General features: G+C 48.5%; 1 protein-coding gene across 3 annotated transcripts in view; it reads right to left on the bottom strand.

The window, feature by feature from the left end:
• The window catches only part of USP31 (ubiquitin specific peptidase 31), a 67,475-nt gene that overhangs the window by 4,130 nt on the left and 43,927 nt on the right, over positions 1-19,418 (bottom strand). For 2 of the 3 annotated variants that reach the window (XM_039491628.1, XM_039491629.1), the window contains exons 9-16: positions 18,358-18,452; positions 15,519-15,596; positions 14,879-15,008; positions 12,453-12,572; positions 11,728-11,953; positions 10,407-10,565; positions 8,336-8,488; positions 890-7,429 (exon numbers count right to left, since the gene is read on the bottom strand). In XM_039491628.1, the coding sequence (XP_039347562.1) occupies positions 5,874-7,429; positions 8,336-8,488; positions 10,407-10,565; positions 11,728-11,953; positions 12,453-12,572; positions 14,879-15,008; positions 15,519-15,596; positions 18,358-18,452 (2,517 nt within the window). In that variant the 3' untranslated portion in view covers positions 890-5,873. Of the gene's footprint in view, positions 1-889; positions 7,430-8,335; positions 8,489-10,406; positions 10,566-11,727; positions 11,954-12,452; positions 12,573-14,878; positions 15,009-15,518; positions 15,597-18,357; positions 18,453-19,418 lie in introns of those variants that run through there. The other variant, XR_005585495.1, reaches the window with a different exon arrangement.

The raw sequence follows: 19,418 nt of genomic DNA, 5'->3' as shown, positions 1-19,418 counted from the left end.
TGCCAAATTATTTCAGATTAGTAGGCAAATGACAGCAAAGATAAAGAGGATTACAGTAAAATGATTTGGAATGTCATTTCAAAACAAACGTTCTTTATAACTGCTGTCCAACTGAGAAAAAAGGGTCCTGGAACAGATGCCACAAAGAAGTAGGGGTGATAAGTATGTCCTAGATGTGACCAGCGACTGACTGGATTGTTGCCTATGGAAAAGATGCCTGTATGAGAGGGAATATCTCCTATCGGGGTCACATTCAGTTTTCCAGAAAAATTATAAACATGTTTCATTGTGGCTCTTTAATTTTCCGTAATAAAATGCCCAATCCCTCAAGAAGTCTTGAAACCCATCTTTGAATTAAGAGGGCACAGTCCCTTAGACCAGCTGTTGTCAATCTCCTCAGGCAACTGTACCAAGCTAAGACCTCAGCCAACCCCATGATGCTCCCATTAGGCCGTGCACACTCTCCCCACTGTGGAGTCTGCACTTGCACAAGACTGAGGCCTGGAGAAAGCCAAGCTCCAGGTGGTCATAGCATGGGGAACGCAGTGGAGTGTAGACAGCCAGTGAACAGCAGGGCCTAGGACAAAAGCTCATCATTCAGGGAGGAACCTACGGTCCCAGTCACTAAAGCCTGCTGTGCCAACGTAGGCAACATGCCAATGGCTGGTAACCATTCCCTTAGACAGCACTGAAATTCTACAAAAGCTTTTTTAGATTGTCAACACTGCTACAGGTGACCTCCTTGCAGGGGCGGCTCTAGGCATTTTGCCGCCCCAAGCACAGCAGGCAGGCTGCCTTCGGCCGCACGCCTGCGGGAGGTCCGCCGAAGCCGCGGGACCAGCGGACCCTCTGCAGGCAAGCCGCCGAAGGCCGCCTGCCTGCCGCCCTCGCAGCGCCAGCAGAGCGCCCCTGCGGCGTGCCGCCCCAAGCACGTGCTTGGCATGCTGGGGCCTGGAGCCGCCCCTGCCTCCTTGTCTCTCAACATGATGTACAGAATGTGTCATTAAAACCATATAGAAAGTGGCAGGCTACATACAGAACATAACAGAGTCAGGCTATTCCAGTTTTAAAAAAATATATAGAGAAAACCAGTTTGTTCTCATTTCAACACTTCCGATTCCTTTCTGACTTTACTCTACACTGCGGTCTTGTCAGTAATCCAACATTCTGCAAAGTAAAGAGAATAAAAGATGTGCAAATAAAGCAAGAAATATGATACATGCTCTTCTCTGGTGCTTGATACTTTCTGTGCTGAGTTGTAGCTGTATTGGGAAATAAAATTACAGATTCAAAAACAGAGCTCCAGAGTCTACCTAGTAGCTTGTGATACTGACAGTGCAATCTATAGTTTATATTAATGCTTGCATAGTTAATAAGTGCATGCAGTCAGGATACAGCAAGAATTGCCATGCAAAAACTGTCTTCGTTTCTTAGAAAAAATGGTTGGTCATGCTTAAATTTCTGTTGTGACAAGGAGACAGCTCTGCGTGTAGAGACCAGAGAACTTGCAGTGAGCTAAACGTACTGTAATTGAGCTGTTAATTTTCTATCTAAAGCATGTCTTTTTTGACTTAGCTATACAGATCGCCTAAGTTTGAAAGGGTTAAAAGTTTGCACATCCATCCAAAGTGAGAGACACCTATCACACTTACAAAGAATTGGAGGCACCAGTTTGTCTATCAAATGCAAGTAATACAAAATACAAAGTGCCTCTATAAACACATTTAATTGAAAATGTACTTCTAGTTCACATACTACTAAATACTTCCCAAAAAACCTTGCCCAGAAGGGTGAAAATAATTTCTTCAAATGGCTCTAGCAAGAGTCTAGCTATGGAATGAAGGCTCAGCTCTTCTGCAATCAGGATTAGAAGCGAGTAACTAAAGACATTTTAATTGCCACACTTCAAGAAATGAATTAATTTACACCAGGCCCACCCACAGATGGTTATAACCATCTATTAAGCCCTTCAGATGACTAACTCTCTCCCTTATCCTCCGAGGATTGTGTGGCTCTGCTGGAACTTCAAAGACAGGGCTAGCACTGGAATTCCCTACTCAAAGGACTCTTACATCTAGTACTGTAACTTTCTCTTCTAGTTCATCAGTCTCTGGTCTTGCAGGATCTCACCTGTGAGCTAAACAAGCTGGAGACCAGGCTCGGCCCCACTAAAGGCTACACTGGCAATTCAACAGAAGCCCAAAGGCTGCGCCTGACTAATAAAATGGAGCAGGATTACAGCCACTTGTCTAATTCAGAGCTGCAGACATGAAGCCTACAGGACCCAGCATACAAACCCATGAGATCAGAATGGCATCCCGGGTCCTGCCATCCCCCCAGGTTGCATCTCCACATCAGGTATGAGCTGCTCTGGGAGCCAAAGCTAAATGAAGTTACTGTAAACCAGGTACAGGTAACTGCTTCAGGGCAGTCCAAGACCTTTACGGACTAAGACATAAATCCCTGCCAGACCTGGCTTTTAGGACTTCCAAAACTCACGGCTAAAGGGACCCTGTCCTGGGGTTACCCCTAATTTAGGGTCGAACTGTTGTGCTGAACAGCACACACCAGCTGCTTCCCCTTCCTCTCATCTTGTAGACAGGAGAGAAAGCAGAGTGATGGGGAAGTGAGGGAACGAGATTGAGATGATGTCCCTCCTCCCCAAATTATCTCACTGGGAAGCCTCCAAAATCGTGCAGACGGCCCTAGAAAAATCCACTCCCCATAACTGGTTCATTCAGGGCTAACAGGACAGATGCTTGGCTTAGATTTGTATTCAGGGGGGTTCTTTTCTAGAGCCGCCACCACCAGGCCAAGCATCACATATTCCCGGAATTTCACATTCTATCGATATCAATAGAACCCGAGGGCAGAGGATGCACAGAAAAGCAGCCAACAATCGTGATGCTTTCCAGATAGTTTTGTGTTCGTGTTTCATCTGCCCATAAAGACACAGCTCCAGTTCTAGTTACTGTTAAGAGTCACGGCCATCATCTTTTAGCCACTTTCTGAGACCACCAACAGAAATCCACTGCCCTATATAAACTGAAGTGATTTGCTGTATGGCTCAGCCTGCCTACTCAAAAATATCTCTCAAGTGCAGGCAGTCTGTCACAGGAGAACAGCACATCACTCACTTTAAGGAGAGATTTCGTTATTACACTCTTCCCCGAGACAAAAATTAATGGGAAGAGGGTGATATTCTAAAAACTTCCGACGGGTGGGATTGACCAGACGCAAGGGTCCTGTGTATCATAGTTCCCATTTTCAAAGGTGCTGGTACCAACTCACATTGGACAGTTTGCAGAAGGAGAGAGATGATTTTGGAGCTAGTAGGAATTCCCAAGGAGGGATTATCAGCAGGCCCCGATTGGGGTTACCTACCATAAAGGGGCAGTTTGGCTGTTTTTTATCTTAACTATTAGACTATTTGGCAACAATAAACTTCTTGCTCCCATTTTGGTACTGCAGCCTATGTCTACATAGCAAGCTCACCACATGGTACAAGCACACTGGATTAGCATTGGTCTACGACACAATCTCAAAGTCATTGCTGCAGATTTGCTTCAATAAGGCAGTGAACACAAGAAGTAAAGCTACCACTTGGAAACCCTAAACCAACTTTCAGCTGTATGTAATACAGGAATTGCTCAATGAACGAGTGCACAGGAGAGGGAAGCTATTCCATATGATCACTTTGCACAATGAGGTGGCAAACTAGGCCCAGTCTATAGTAAGAGGTCAGACCATGTTAGCACTGTTGCAACTTAGGAGATGTCTTGAGAGCGCAAACCATGTTGACAAAGCCTTAAAGTAATGCTTCAATATCAGAAGTTTTAGGTAGAAATTTATGACTAGAGGAATATGCCCAGTAACGCCTGCCTGTTCAGGAAACAAGAAACAAAACAATCCAGCTTCACAAATTAAGATCAATTTTCTATGCCTCTTGCCCGCTTTTTGCTCCACTAAGTGTGATATAGGAACAGGAATGAATGGAGAAAATGGCCATGTTTGGGTTTTAAGACATAATCCACGACATGGAAGGTCAGGCAGAGTAGAGAGAGGCATTACAGGCTACTATCACTGCTTGTGGGGATGAAGAATGCTTGTCCTGCAGAGGGTATGGTCTGGACTGGATGGTGTGGTTACACAGAGCTTTGTGGTATGCACAATCACGTCTGAGGCCATATATGCAAGTCTTGTGTTACCAGTTGAAGCTACCCTGAAAGTAAATCTCTCAACAGCTTGTTGCAAATGAGCTAAGTGTAAGTGACCAAGGAGCAGCCACAATCAGTGACCTGTGAGCAACTTCCCCAACAGGTTCAAGAGAGGAGATTGAACCAGATATTTAACAATAACTATTTGTTCCAGGGTCATTTGTTACTGTAATACTGAGCAGGAAAGGTTAATAAATAGGTCTGTCCACACACTAAGCTCACAGAGCAAGAAGTGTTCATGTGACAGGCAAAGAATGAATGTGCATAATAATGTAAACTGGAGATCATTTGTGCACACCGTACAACTGAGCTATCATACACCATTTATCACAAAACATGATTCCATACATGAAGGACACAGTTTGTTGTTTTCTTAAAATGAGAATGCAATTCAGCAGCAGCAGCTCATGGAATAAAAACAGACAATGCCACGTGTGTATCAAAGGACTTGGGGGAAGAGAAGCCACCTTTCAGAGAGGCAGTGTGTGCAAAGGTGTTGCCGATGTAGTGTTTTAACCCTGACAGAATTCCTCGTCTGATCAGAAACCAGACGTGTCTTGTAAGACACTGTTGCAGCTGGACCTGTCAGCAAGCATTAGAAATGTAGAATGAAGAGAAGAATGTGGGACTACACTATTGGTCAAAATACAACCCCACAGAGGTGCGTTGAAACACACTCAGAAAATGCAAAAAGGGAGCACAGAACATGTGGCACATCTATTCACGTCTCCTGCAGATAGAGAGATGCCAATTAAGCATCTGAGCATGTGTGTTAGAAAATGCTTCTCAGGGGTTTAACCATAAGGGTCCTACCAGCTTCACTATTATTCAAGACTTAAGAATTCCAGCTGTCTTTCTAGGCATTATAATAATCTTTCACCTTGGACATTTCATAGCTAGTGACTAGTCATTTTCTCTGTTGCGTAGTGTAACACCTCAAAGGAAGAAGGAAGCTGGAGCAGACAGTAGAGTCTCCAGATATGGCAACAAAATGCAAGTTATATTTTATAAAAATAATTAAGCCTGTTGGAATGAAAATATGAAACCTGTTCTGCACACACATACATGGGAGTACCTATTGGAGCTGTCCAGCCACTAATGCTAACCCTCCTATACTGGCTGAGTATATACCTGAGAAACAACATTAGTGTTGAGATATTGCCCTTTAAAAAGCTTGGAAAATGGGGGGCTGGGGAGAACACAAAGAAGCGGCAGTCTCTCTCTTTTTCACAGGTCCCTTAGCATCTTCTGCAGCCAAGAACCAGGCCACCCATCACCACAGATGGCACCTGCTTAGACAAACCAATGGAATATTAGTTGACAGTTCTATAAAGCACGCTAATTACAGTATAACTGGGTCACAGGTTTCAAACCTGCTGTCTGAAGAAAGTTGTTGCATTTTTCTATAAAGAGACTTCTGTACAAGTGCTATGGGACAGCTGCGTTCATGTTCTATGACTCCAGCTGGACTTCACTTGGTATCAGTGCTGGCCAGCTGTGGCTATTTGGTTTGATGGCAGAATCAAAAGGCGCTTTACCAATTTGCAGTTAAGTTCTCCTCAAACACACATTAGGCACATGAACAAAAAAACCAACAAGAATTCAGAATAAATTAGCTCTCAGCAGAAGAAAGAAAAACACCTGGATTGCAGCATCTCACTGAGGTTTCGGAGAAGGCCGTGCAGACATGTGCATGCTGGAAGGTAACTTTTTCAGTGACTTGTCAGCAGACTGTTTGTCACTGGAAGGAGACTGCGCTCCGGGGTCTAGCTGGGAAGACTTGGATTTGCGGCTGGACAGCAGAGAATGTTTGCTGGGTGTGGCATCTTTCAGGGCAAGCTTCTCTTTCACAGCAATGCTGGGGTTTGTGAGAGAGGCTGGTGGGAGGCTGCTCTTCTCTGACTTGTCTTCTGCCACATTTTTACTGCCTGGCTTGGAGGAGCCACCTGCAGTCTTTTTTGACAGCATTGTCGTCTTTCCAAGATCAGCCGACCGCCGGGTCTCCTTCTGCCTCAGGGCTGATTTGAAGAAAGACAGCCCTTTATCTTCCGACTTGCTGTCCCTCTTTAAACCCGAACGCATGCTGATGCTTGGGGACCTCAGGCTGGCCATTGAGGAGCTCCGCACATGCTTGCTGTCCATTGCTCTGCTCTCGCTTCTAGGCTGGCTTATCCGAGGAGAGCTAGTTCTTGAGCTGGAAGTGACACTGGTCTTATCCGAGCCAAGGCTTACCTTGGAGCCCTCCCTGCTGAGGCTTCGGTCTGAAGTCCTGCTTTTCCCAGCAGAGGGCCCCCGTGTCACTGACCCCGAAGTGGTTTTCTTAGCAGCTGTGGAGGATGGGGAAGAAACTGACTTGTGTTTCTGTTGAGTCAATGACACAGCCTGGCTTTCCTGGAGTTTGGTGCCAGATTCCTTTCTAGCCTGGCCAGAAGCAGGAGATGCATGTCGCCCACTGGCCCTGGAAGAATCTGTCTTGCTTCTAGAACGGGAAACCTTCTGAGAGGTCTTTAAGGGAGGGGCAGAGGCAGGAGACGGGTGAGAAATTGGGGATTCTTGGCTAGACAAGACTGTCCTTCCTTTCCTCAAATTTTTATCTGGCTCAGAAATGCCTTTGGAGCTGGGAGCCTTCTTGGGGATGCCATCTGCCTTCTCGGAGAGCAGCCCTGTCCCACTGGGGGCTTTCACCTCTTTGACTGGAGAGCTCTCCACAGAGTCACTCTGATCCACAAAAGCAATTTGATTGTTGTTATCAAAAGGGTCCAGAGCCAGATGGCTCCTGTCTGCTTGCACCAAGCTTTTCCCATATGGGTCCATGAAAGCAGAATTTGATTTCCTTGCAGCAGATTCCTCTCTGAACATCCCTTCCATGACAGCCAGAGGGGCTCTGCCCACTGTCCTATGTTCTCGCCTGCTGCTGCTGTCACTTGGTTCTGGGTAACTACTGGAGAGGTTCCTTAAGCTACCAAAGCAGGAGGTGGACACTTTATCATCAGCAGCCTCCCCGATCTTCTCCAGTGTCGAGGCAGAAGCGCGCACAGGAGAGTCTCCAGAGAAGCGTGAAGGAGAGTTGGAGCGCATCTGCAGCTTCGCAGACAGCGACCAGGATGGCCGAATCCCATTTTCATTTACTGCCAGAGGGCTGGTGACAGAGGATCTAGAAGACAAACTCTGACGCTGGACGCTTCTTACAAAGGGTCGAGTCGAGAACCCCCCTGCAGGGGAAGAGAGCAACACTTAGTTTTGTTTTGTTTTTTAACTCAGAAAGCTAAGCCGAGAGCAGATGGAGAAAGCCTGGAGAAGCGGAGTGCAGCCAGCAGCTCTCGGGTTATTTGTAAAGGTGACTCTGCTAGTGTTCTCTTTGCTGGGGAAATGAGAAGATCATGCCCCATGCCCCAGGCTTTGAGCATGGCAACACTACACCAGCAGTTCTCAAACTGTGGGTCATGACCCCATTTTAATGGGGTTGCTAGAGCTGGCTTAGACTTGCTGGGGCCCAGGGCCAAAGGCCAAACCTGAGGGCTCTACCCTGGGCTGTGGGGCTCAGGTTACAAGCATCCTGCCTGGGGATGAAGCCCTTGGTCTTCGGCTTTGGCCCCCCAGGATAGCAGAGCTCGAGTGGGTTCAGGCTTCAGCCCCCCTTCTGGGGGCGTGCAGTAATTTGTGTTGTCAGAAGGGGGCTGCGGTGCAATGAAGTTTGAGGACCGCTGCTCTACACTAAACGTACGTGGAGTGTCAGCCTGATATTGCTCCCTGCAAACATGAAATCACTTAATTCTCAAAAAAATAAACAAAACTGTTTTCTAGAGGGGGGCTGGGCACAAGCTGTGGTTTCCACCTCTCCAAGGCCCTCTGTGCGGGTTCCCAGCCTCCCAAAAAGGGCAGCCCATCAGTGCCACTCAGTCTCCTGGCACGCCTTGATCACTGTCTGTTGCTCCTAGAGGCTGGGTACACTGCCTGCCTCCCCAGCACTCCCTGCTCAGGTTAGGGAGCCCGCTTCCGGTGCTGTGTGCAGTCTGCTGCTATCCTAGGAGGAAATTGAGAGGAAACCCCAGATCCACAGACTGGTTTTGATTTTAGAACCGCCTTCCCACACAATGCATTGGAACACTCATACACACCATCATCTTCACTCCTTTCCCCAGTCAGCTCAACTGATTCTGAAAGCGAGGCCAGAGACGTGCGTCTGGAGGAAGCTGCGGAGGCGATGCTGGGCTGTTTGCTGCCAGGAAGCCGGCTCACCCAGTGTTCACACAGAGAAGAGCTTGTAGAGCCTGCAGAAGGATCAAGGCACTGAGATCAGATCAGCAGCGTGTGGCCAATTACAGATCACACACCCCCTACCAAGCAAATTACATTCCTACCACTGGGATTCAACTCTAACTCCCCGAAAGCAGAGCTGTGCCTATGTGACTGCAATATCCTGACTAGTGAAGGAATAATTCCATTCACGTCACATGATTTCACCCATAAAGTGAAACTCTTCTTCCAGCAACATGTGAACTGCAGCCAGAGTACCACTAGAGCAGAACTCAGCCCAGGCTGCCACTCAAACACACAGCAGCTCCTCTCTAAAGGCAGAGATCCTGATCCAGCGACTTCACTTCTATCTGACCCCACAATGGATGGAGTCACTCCTTTCAACTGACCGAGGACCACTGACTTGCTGCATTTGGTTGGCTTAGAGAATTAGGGACATTCTACCAATGACAGACCAGGTTATATTTATAGCATATCACTGTAATTGGATGAACAAACTAGTTTCAGACTGGCCAGCTTTAAAAAAAAAATTTTTTTTCATTTTTTTAACTGAAGAATAATGCTCCAGCAATCTGACTGGCTGCTACATATGCAAACATCCAAATCAAAATGGACTCCAAGACTTAGCTTTCTCCCCTTCATATTCAACTTTCCCCTTACTATATTCTTCAACTCAACCCCTCTGATGTGGTTCCCCTCCCCCAACCCTGCCACACCCCAAAGTGTGCACACGTACGATTTCCCTGAAGGAGATTTTTCTTCCTTTTGTGGGAAGGAGGGGAGACAAATCAGTCTCTTCCCTTTGTGGATATTAAGTCTCCCAGGATTTCTTTAAGGCCCCGTCCATGTCACATCTTTTACCCATGATTTTGTAACCAGTCAGAGGCACAGCCACTTTAACCTGCTACCCGGAACACTTCAGTTTGTGTCCAGGGGGCATGGATCAACAGTCATGTTGCACTCCCCATCAGTACCCGGCCTTGGCCAGGGAAGCTTATGATCCACCCAGCAGACCAAATATGGTGATGAAACCTGGGTCCATGCCACCTGAGGCACGGTGCACATACACTAAGACGTTTGTTTGTAGGAGTGCATTCTGGGAAGCCATCCTACAGCACCTCAGCAGGGAGAGCATGCCTGGAGAACGTGCAGGTGGAGCTTCCCCAGTGACACATGGAGCTATACACTTGGGCTGGCCTCCTAATCAAAGGAGGACTGATCAAAGTACTGTATACACACGATCGGGGTGCCCTAGATAAAAACAGAGCTGAACTGGTTACAAGAAGGAAGCCCCGAGCCTCTGGCAGGCTGAAGGGACACAGCTGAGTGCAGTAACTGAACTGGAACCTCCTTGGGCAAGGACACTAGCCAGGCTGGTTAAAGTTCCCTCAGCACTGATGAGACTGAAGACCTCCCTCCAGGGCTGCTCCGCCAGCGGCCGTGCTAGTGTGATCTGGCCAGCAGTGTTATCTCTGGGTTGTTCAGAATGGCCCTCTGTGGTAAAAAGTGCCTGTGCATTAACTACAGGAGTAGGTCCCCCAGGACTAGCCCCAAGAGAACAGAGCAAGTGCCAGAACAGCAGTGGAAGAATTTCCCAGCATCTTCGGCATTGAGAAGAGGCCTCAGTGGGAGCAAACTCAGGCACATGCTCTAGGATGGGCAGAGCTTGGGCTGTAAGCTCTTTGGGAGCTGTCTCTACTCCTGCCTTGCCAGCACAAGCTGAAATCATCATTAAGAACAGGCAGCCACAAGAGCTAGTGGCACCGCTAGTTAGCTACGCCAGCTCCCTGACCACTCCCACTGTAGCCCTGCACACCAGGGGCTGACGAGGAGAGAGGCACAAGGCTGATTTGATCACTGAGCTAAAGCTCTTCTGTCATTTCTATAAGGAAAGACTACCGAAGTTCCTTGACCAAGCTAGCCTGGCTTTACCTGCCACAGAGCTGTTAGCCGACCATGATGGGATTGTTGTGCGCCTCTGGTAGAAGAGGATGTAAGCTGTCTGCTTGCAGACTTCATTTTCTGCCAACTGCTGCACGTCAGTATCATCGAAGCAGTACCACAAGCCATCTACAGAATTCTTACAATATGCTGTGAGACAGAAGAGTGCGTTAGAGACCTCACAGCACCAGGCACCATTCATTTCATTCCAGCCAAATCTGTTGTACGGCAAACTGCAAGCAACCTCTTCTGCTTCCCCGGGCTCAGTTAGACAAAGTGGAGAAGGAAGGATCACAGATTTATTATACTGGCTACCCAGATGCTGAATGGCCAGCGGGAAGCTTGCTGAAGACACCAGAGATGTGCATTGTACGCACTCCAGTGCCTACGGTTGCCCCATGCTGCCCATAGAGAAGGGACCCCTGCTTTGGGACAGCTCTATTTGTTTTATTTTTTGTTTGTGGCATTTTGCTTCTGTTGCTGTATCTTGTCTCTTAACGGAACCTATTCAGAATTATGCAGGACTATAACATCCAGAGGATACACACTGAAGGACTGGTGGAGCACACAAGCAAAGACATTGAACGGTGTTAAATTCCTGTCTCTCTCCACCTGTTCCTTAGAGCTACATAAGGCCAAGCAAGTAGGAATCTACTGGAATATGCACACACACTCAGCTGAAGCTCATATACAACATAGGCTCTGGTGGCAGGCGAGTATTTTGGAAGCTGCAAGGAGGGTTAACTTGACCATCCAGTCTAAGGATTATGGCTTTTTAGCATTTTTATCTGCAAGAAAAGCAGTTAGGACAACTGGGAGACACTCATGTGTGTCAGATTTGACTGTAATTTCATCTAATGTGCAGCTCATTTCTAAAACCCTATTGGCACTCCAGACTCAGGCAAACTCCTGTCAAAGTCAGTGACATTAGGGAGAAGACAGCAGCAAACAGGGCTCTAAGTACCTACCTGGCAGCCCTCATCACCATGTTCTCCAAGCAACTAGCGTTGGAGTCAACTATTTGACTGTGCTTCTAGAATTATTTGCATCAGAAGGAGCTGTGCACAGGCTGTTTGGTAGGATGTGTGAAGGGAGTTGGGCCTAGAGGGCATTGTTCCAGTTCTCTGTAAGCAAGTCACAAAAACACAGCTATAAAACTGACACTAAGTGACCCCTTTTTAGCAGGCTCAGAGGGGCCAAGCTAGACTCCTGCAGGTTTAGGAAGGCGGCACATTGGTGAGGGTACAGAGATCCACTCTGACAGTTACCATCTTCTGGAAAGTCCATCAGTCTAAAGCTGCAGAGGACTTGCCTGTATAGTGCCCTCCTTGCATAGTGCCGTGGTGATTGCACACCGCATACAGGTCGTAGACATAATCCTCAGGGTCCCTTCCAAGACCGTAGGGTCGTCTCCATGGGGACCAGTGAGATGGCAGACTCCAGCTACTCTGACTGCGTTTGACGACGTGAGGGGTCATATCCAAGCCGGTCAGAGGGAACTTGACCATGTTTTGCAGTTTCATTCTTCGGTCTCCTTCCTGTTTGAAAGGAAGTGTGTGTTACAATGGCAGGGAGGATCCGGAGCTTGAGGAGAAGAGGAATGCATGATGCAGAAGCACAGTCACACCGTAAGGGACTTCTCTCTGCAACTCCTCTCTCCAGAGGCTACTAGAGAAACGAGAGCAAAGTGCCACAACCGCTTTTGACTTTGGAAAACAGAAGAACGCAAGGAAGGCAGGCAATGCCGACATGTTCCAGTGCGCAGTAAATGCAGCTTTGAACAGCAGTGTCGGTTGTGGTGAGGAACACTCCGACTTTACTGTGGTTTGCACAAGAACCACAACTCCAGGTGTCTATACAAGCCCCTCTAGGATATTCATACTTCTAGTGAGCACAACTCACCACTTGGGGACAGTGTTTCATTGCAATGTAGCCAAAAGGCAAAGTGCCAATCAACTGCCTAGCCTCAGAGGGTCAGTAGTTTGAAAAGCCATTTTTCAGGGTTCCTTTTGGAGTCTCCCACTTCAGGTTTCTTACCTGTCTAAACCTCTTTAGATGTATGATGAGAACATCGGGTAAGGTCCATAGGCTCAATGTAATACTCCCCTGCTGCAGCTGTTTGCAATGGGGGCAGCGCCATGCATCATCTGGAGCAAGCTAAGAACAAGGAGCATTAGCAGCGGTTAGCTGGCAAACATCTCAATTATATATTTCCCTACAGCCATTGCTCACTTATGCGCTCAGACCCAGTGCATCCAGACACCTGCTCCAGACACCTTCACTGTCCGGCTGGCACCCTGGCCAACAGGGGCTTCCAGCAGCACAGAGAAGCTCCCCACCACTCGCCACATTGATGGTGCGTAATAAACATGAAGGGGATGGATGCAGGAGGCACTTCAGCCAGTGCAGCTGTGCAAAGCACCTACTTCCACTTCCAAACACTCCCTTCCATGTTCTCACACACACAGGTCTGGCAGTATGAGAAAGCGATTTTAAAACAGGTATTGGAATTACAAGGATGTGTTTAGCGTTTAAGCTTTATTGAATGCTTGTGAGCTGCTGCGTGCATTAATCTCATATATAACGTCTGTACCCCATAATGTAAGGTAATATTTGAACATTTGCATTCTAAGCCTTTGCAACTGTGCAAATCACCAGAGAGGAGAAACATTCTTTAGTGTGAAATGCTGGTCTCCCACAGAAGAGGTTCTATCCTGCCTCACAAGGAAGGCCCATCAACAGCAGATGGGCTAAAGTGGAACATCAAAGGGCAAAAGACTGTTTACTCTCCTCCCACATCCCCTGAGGATGAGTCTTGCAAGTGAATTCCTCCCAGCAGCTCAGTTTGCAGCTCAAAGCTCCTAACAAGGAGGGGCTGTATCTCTAGGCTGCTTGGACTCTGGAGAACAAGGATTATTTGACAAAAGGAAGCTCTGTATGACCTTTAGGGCTAAACCTGGGGGATCTTCTGTTTATCATAGACACTTTTATTATCTTTTAAAACTTAGACTAACTCATTTGTGCATATCTAGGTTCCTGCTTTAACCTTGTAAATAACTCTCTTGTATCCTCTCCCTACACAGTAAATCTTCAGATAGTTTATTATAGGATGGGTTACAAGCATTGTCTCTGGGGTGAGATCCAAAGTGCAAGTGACCTGGGGTAAGTGACTGGTTCTTTGAGACGGGAAGTGTCTTGAACATTGCTGTGATACTTGGTGTAAGGGACGGTCGATCACAAAAGTAGGCGTACCAGGGTGGCAAGACAGAATAGGAGGTACCCAAGGGGACTGTCTGTGACTCCGTGGTTAGGCTGTGATAGCGCCCGAGGAGTTTACACTTGCTAGTTGGTGGGTGAAATCTACCTATAGAACTCACAGCCCGTTTGGGGTTGGTCCCTGGTTCCAAACAGCCTGCCCTGAGGCTGGTGCTCATGCTCTTGAGCCACTGCAGGACAGCTTGAACTTAGTTTTGGGACTACACTGCTTTCTCTAGGTAATTACAGCCCCTGCCCAAGAAATGTGGAACCCAATTTCATGTTCTGGATTGTGCCAGCCCGTTTCATGGCCAGACAGGTAGATCACATGTGCATGCATTAAAGTGCCATTTGCACGTTATCCTCCTTTACAGCCCCATGTTTACCATGCACAGAACATCCCTCCCAGAAGCCATGAAGGCTGCTCTCTGAAGGCACCTGATACCAAACTAGCAATCTCTCCCTCTAACGTTCCCTAGCTTGAAGAGGTTCTTCTACAAGAGGTTAAGTACAGCACGATCTAGATGAGGGGAGTCTCCAGCCTTCCTAATAGCACTCCCTGCTAGATGGAGACTTAGGCTATGGCTACACTTGCACTGCTTTGAAGCGCTAAGTGTAGTCAAAGCGCCAGCGCTGGGAGAGAGCTCTCCCAGCGCTGTCCGTACTCCACCTCCCTGTGGGGAATAACGGACAGCGCTGGGAGCCGCGCTCCCAGCGCTGGGGCTTTGACCACACTGGCGCTTTGCAGCGCCGCAATTTGCAGCGCTGGAGAGGGTGTGTTTTCACACCCTGCTGCAGCGCTGCAAATTTGCAAGTGTAGCCATGGCCAAAGAGAAAGGGGCAACACAGTTGGAGAGAAGGATCCATCAGCATGTTTGCTGAGGAAGCCTGTGAGCATGGAGGCTCAGACTGAGCAGGGTAGCTCCCAAGTGCACTTGTAGAGGTGTTAGAGGCAGCCTGCACTGCAAGAGAAAAAAATCCTCCTGGTCTGCCTCCGAGACTTGGAAACACACAATAGCATGTTCCCATGAGAATAAAGAGAAGCCCACGCTGTCTTCAGACTATCGTAAAGCACATCTGCAGAAAGCATTACCCCTCCAAAAGGTGGACACAACCAAGGAGGGGGAGAAGGATTTGAACTTGGGGCTCTGACACCCCAATGAGTCCATGTCTGCAGAACAGCTACTCCAGCAAACTAGTGCATCTACCTGTTCCTCTTTGGTGTAAAGTTGGAAACACTGAGATAAAGTGCAGGACTGAGGCTGGTGATGAAGCTCCTTCTGCTGACGGACACTTTCGGAGTCTGGGACGTACTCATCCTCCATGTTCACAAACAAACTGCATCAGGGAAACAAGGCATTTACCAGTTGTACAATACACCCCGCCCCCAACGTTACAGAGGAGCCACTGCAGGGCTGGAGGGATTGCTTGCGTGATCTGTCTCATCCCATAGAGAGCCAGCCTTGGTAAGAGGCTGCTCTACAACAACTAACTTAAAGCAAGAAAGGGAAGCAGTTTTCACTCAGCCTTAGGTCTGGATCAGGTAGCAGAAAAGCCACCCCATGTATTTCCCTTAAGACCCCTCTGACATGAATGGGAGCTGTGCACATGAAGCAAACGGTTTGTGATTGAGAAGCCAGCTCGGATATTACGGAATCCAGGCTAGACAGAGGTAGGGATCCCACCACACAGAAGCCCCAGTCACTAGATCCTCCTGTCTTTACAGCTACAGTCTCATCTGAACATCTCAGAAGCTGGAGATTCTATGGGATTTAACATTTTGCTGCATTTCCTATCATGCCAGGCTGTTTGCCAATATTTCCCTGCAGTTAATGCAATCATACTTACTAATCTTTAGTCTCTTTGTCCCATTCTACCACCAACTTGACATGAGCAGTTCCACCCTGTCCACATGATTTCAGTGCCCTGGAGAGAGAAGCAGACATCATAGGGTTAGAACAGCACTGAGTCTAAAACTCAAGTCACCCTGTTCTGTGTATGTGTGTATCTATCTATACCCACTGCGCACCCTCAGCCCCTGAGCTAACTTAGCAGGGCCCTATGATGTAGGAACTCAGCTGGATCAGAGAAGCAAGTTCTTCAGCTTAGCTACTACTGCTGCTAACCAGCTGCATCAATACAGACAGGCTACTCAGAAAATAAAATCCAGCAAGAACAGCTTATCCACAAAGTCTCCATTCACAAGAATGACCAGATATTCTGGGGGATTTTCCTTTGTGCTATCAGCGGGAAATAGAATACAGAAATGATACCAGAAACAAACTACTTGTCAATTCATGTGCTAGACACACTTCACTGTGTAAAACGGAGCAAGGAAAACTCCTCAAACAGCAAGTTCTGAAGCCAGCAACACGTGTGACCAGAGAAACATCGCACGAACCAGATTTTCTGTTAGCCAACTGGATTCCAGCATTTTCTCCCTTGAAAAATGGCTGATTTTGTCTGTAATCAAGCCTGTCCCATGGACAAGACAGACAAGAATTTTAAAGGGTTTCTCACATCCAAAATTGGAGGCCCTAGCCACTCAATGTACTATGGCACGTAACAGAGAAGAGTGGTGCCCACGAAACTTTGCCCCAGTGAACTGGCCAAATTCCAATTTGGGGATCTACCTGTGGCATTTCATTATGCCTAAGGATATGATTCTGTCACGGAGATCACAGATGCCATGATTTTCCAGGCTCTCTGACTTCTTCTGGGGCAGGGCTGAAGCAGCAGCTGGGGTTGGGTCAGCCCCTGCTACAGGAGCCGCCCCTGGGGCCAGCCAAACCAGCAGACTGCCCCCAGGGTGGGGCGGCAGCAGATAGCCCATGCTGCAGGGGCGGCTCTAGGCACCAGCAAACCAAGCTGTTGCCTAGGGCGGCCAAATCTAGGGGGCGGCAGGCTGGGCCGGTGGACCTGCCGCAGTCATGCGGACGACTGCGGAGGGGGGCTCGTCCCGCTGCTCGGCTGGACCTGCCGCAGGCATGACTGCGGAGGGGGGCTCGTCCCGCGGCTCGGCTGGACCTCCCGCAGGCATGACTGCGGCAGCTCAAGCGGAGCCGCCGGACCGTGCCCGCGGGAGGTTCGCTGTTCCCGCGGCTCCGGTGGAGCTCCCGCAGTCATGCCTGCGGCAGGTCCGCTCGTCCCGGGGCTCCGGTGGACCTGCCGCGGGAGCTCAACCGGAGCCGCGGGAAGAGGGGACCCGCCGCGGGACCGAGGAAGGGCGGCGCAGCACACCGCGCTGCCTGGGGCAGCCTAATTTCTAGAGCCGCCCCTGTGCAGGGGGCTGGAACAGCTGCAAGCCCCCAGCAGTGATCTATTTGTCCGTCCGTTTCCCCGCCCCCACGCGCAGGGTATTTTTAGTAAAACTCAGGGACAAGTCACGAGCTTCTGTGAATTTGTGTTTCTTGTCCACAACCTGTCCCTGACTATTACTAAAAATAACCGTGACAGAAACTTAACCTTAATTATGCCCATCACTTCAGTATTTTATTGCTGACCATCATATTCCTTTGGGTACAGTTTCTTGCTTCATTCCCTGTTTTCAGAATACTGCAGTAATGTCACACACTGCTGATATGGTTTTGCATTCTAATCTATTCTAGGTACATATATGACTCTGCTCAACACATTATCCAAGCACCTAGATGAGTGCGCATTGCAATGATGGGTGAAGTAGTTCTTGAGTAAGGCTCCTGAAGCGCTGTGGGATGGGAGTAGTAGGGAAAGGCAGAATTACTATAATATGTTCCACTCTGGGTGCAGAAATCCAATTTTAGAGATGAGGTTTAGAGCCCGCAGTCCCTTCCTTGTTTTCCTTCGACACTAGCATGTCTAATGGCAGTTAACAGCCGGCAAGCTGAACTGCTCTCGCTCCCAGAGATGGTCCCATCCTGGGTAGAGCTGAACACAGCCCTTGCTCAGTACATTATGCATGGCTTTCCACGGGCAGCAGGTGGAGCCCCCCTTTGAGGAGGCTAGCCCCCAACTCCACCCCTTCTGCCTGCGCCCTCCCCATGGCCGGAGCCCCAAGACACACACACACACACCCGGCTGGCCGAAGGCCTGAGCGCCCCCACCTCAGCTGGAGGAGCCCCGGCCCAGGCTGGCCGAAGCTATGCCATGCCTCCCCTCCCGGGACCCAACCCGCCGGGGAAAAGTGTCTGTTAGAAGATGCTTTTGATATGCCCGATGCAGATTCTGGGGCAGCTGAAGCACTGGTATGTGCCTCCTCAGCCACCCTGGAACCTGCATGGGGCATAATAAAGCAAAAACTTCGCCACCAAACCCCACAACTGGGGATCCGGCAGCCGCGGCAAGGGAGGCAGAGCCTCCCCTGGCCATTAGACCTGCCGCCCATGAGGCTTGCAGTCATTTTACTCCCTTAGTCTTCTACCATCTCCAGCGCCACACACTTGCCTCTCAAAGCTTCTCTCATCTTCTCTCCCCATCTATTTCCAATCACTCGCTCTCCTTCTCCAAGTGGCACCAAGTAGAAGTTTTCTAACAACAAATATAAAATACACCCATGGCCATCCCGGTTTAGAAAGTCTGTCTATGCTCCCACACGTGAGGCACCCGTCTCCCACGGACTAAGCAGCAATACTTTAACTGCAACACTAGAACAGGTGAGTAGTGAACTGGGAAACACTGTGCCCCACTGGGGGACAAGGGCCGCACTTACCGTTCCACAGTGGGGTGGCAGAGGGGCCGCTCCTCCTGAGGTAATAGGTATGTTATGCCCACAACGCTAACCACCCGCAAGCTGAATGGACACACCTATGGTAAACAGGGAAAAAAGTGAACTGGTGAAGTGACTGAAGTTAGATTTATTCTACAGGGCTGGTTCACTCCCTGCAAGTGCCAAGGCAGGATCTGCCCCTCTGAGTAAGCGTTTCACAAGAGAAAACAAGTAGATTAAGTTCTCGTGGCTACTGTGCTAAGAGTTGATGTTCCTGTACCTGGAATCCAAGGCAGGGACACGTGAAAGAGATGAGGTTTGGGAGAATCACCAGGAACTCCTCCATAGTGATAGGCAACCTCTCTTCTCTCCCCTCACCTGCTTGTTCTTACACAGACTTTTCCAACAGACATGTCTGCTCTAACAGCCACCTAGCATGCTTATGAGAGCCATGAAAACATCAACTAATGTTTCAAATATCAGAGGGGTAGCCATGTTAGTCTGGATCTGTAAAAGCAGCAAAGAGTTCTGTGGCACCTCATAAACCAAGTGGGTATTCACCCACGAAAGCTCATGCTCCAATACATTTGTTAGTCTATAAGGTGCCACAGGACTCTTGGCCGCTTTTAATGTTTCCAAGTCTTTTCTAAGGCAGATTTCTCAATTAAGAATGTTAATGGCAGAACTACAAAACAGAGGCTGGCACGTGTTTGATCTTACAAATGACTCATTACAGCTTCAAGCCTCAGATTTTTGCAATTTAAACTGTGAACAGTTTGAGGCTTATTGAGTGGGGGTATGAGGAAAATGAGCAATCCTCTCACTGAAACAATTATAAGCAAAGGACTAACTGGAGCAAAAGTTCCCCAGGAATTAAGAGATGGAAAGATCAGCATGGGTTCTAAACAGACCGCCAAAGTACTAAGGGGACAGGAAAATTCTCTGGCTTCCCATCTAACCTGATCTAAGCTCCTCCATCCACCTTATGCAAAGACTGAAGACAAACAGTGCCTGCATCAGGCTGAAGCCAAGCACTCTAGTGCGCCTACTCCCCTTGGCATTGC

The sequence above is a fragment of the Mauremys reevesii genome, linkage group 10 (assembly GCF_016161935.1).
Source record: "Mauremys reevesii isolate NIE-2019 linkage group 10, ASM1616193v1, whole genome shotgun sequence".
Taxonomy (NCBI): Eukaryota; Metazoa; Chordata; order Testudines; family Geoemydidae; genus Mauremys; species Mauremys reevesii.
Note: the sequence above shows the minus strand (reverse complement) of the source record. Positions and strands in the feature narration are given on the sequence as shown.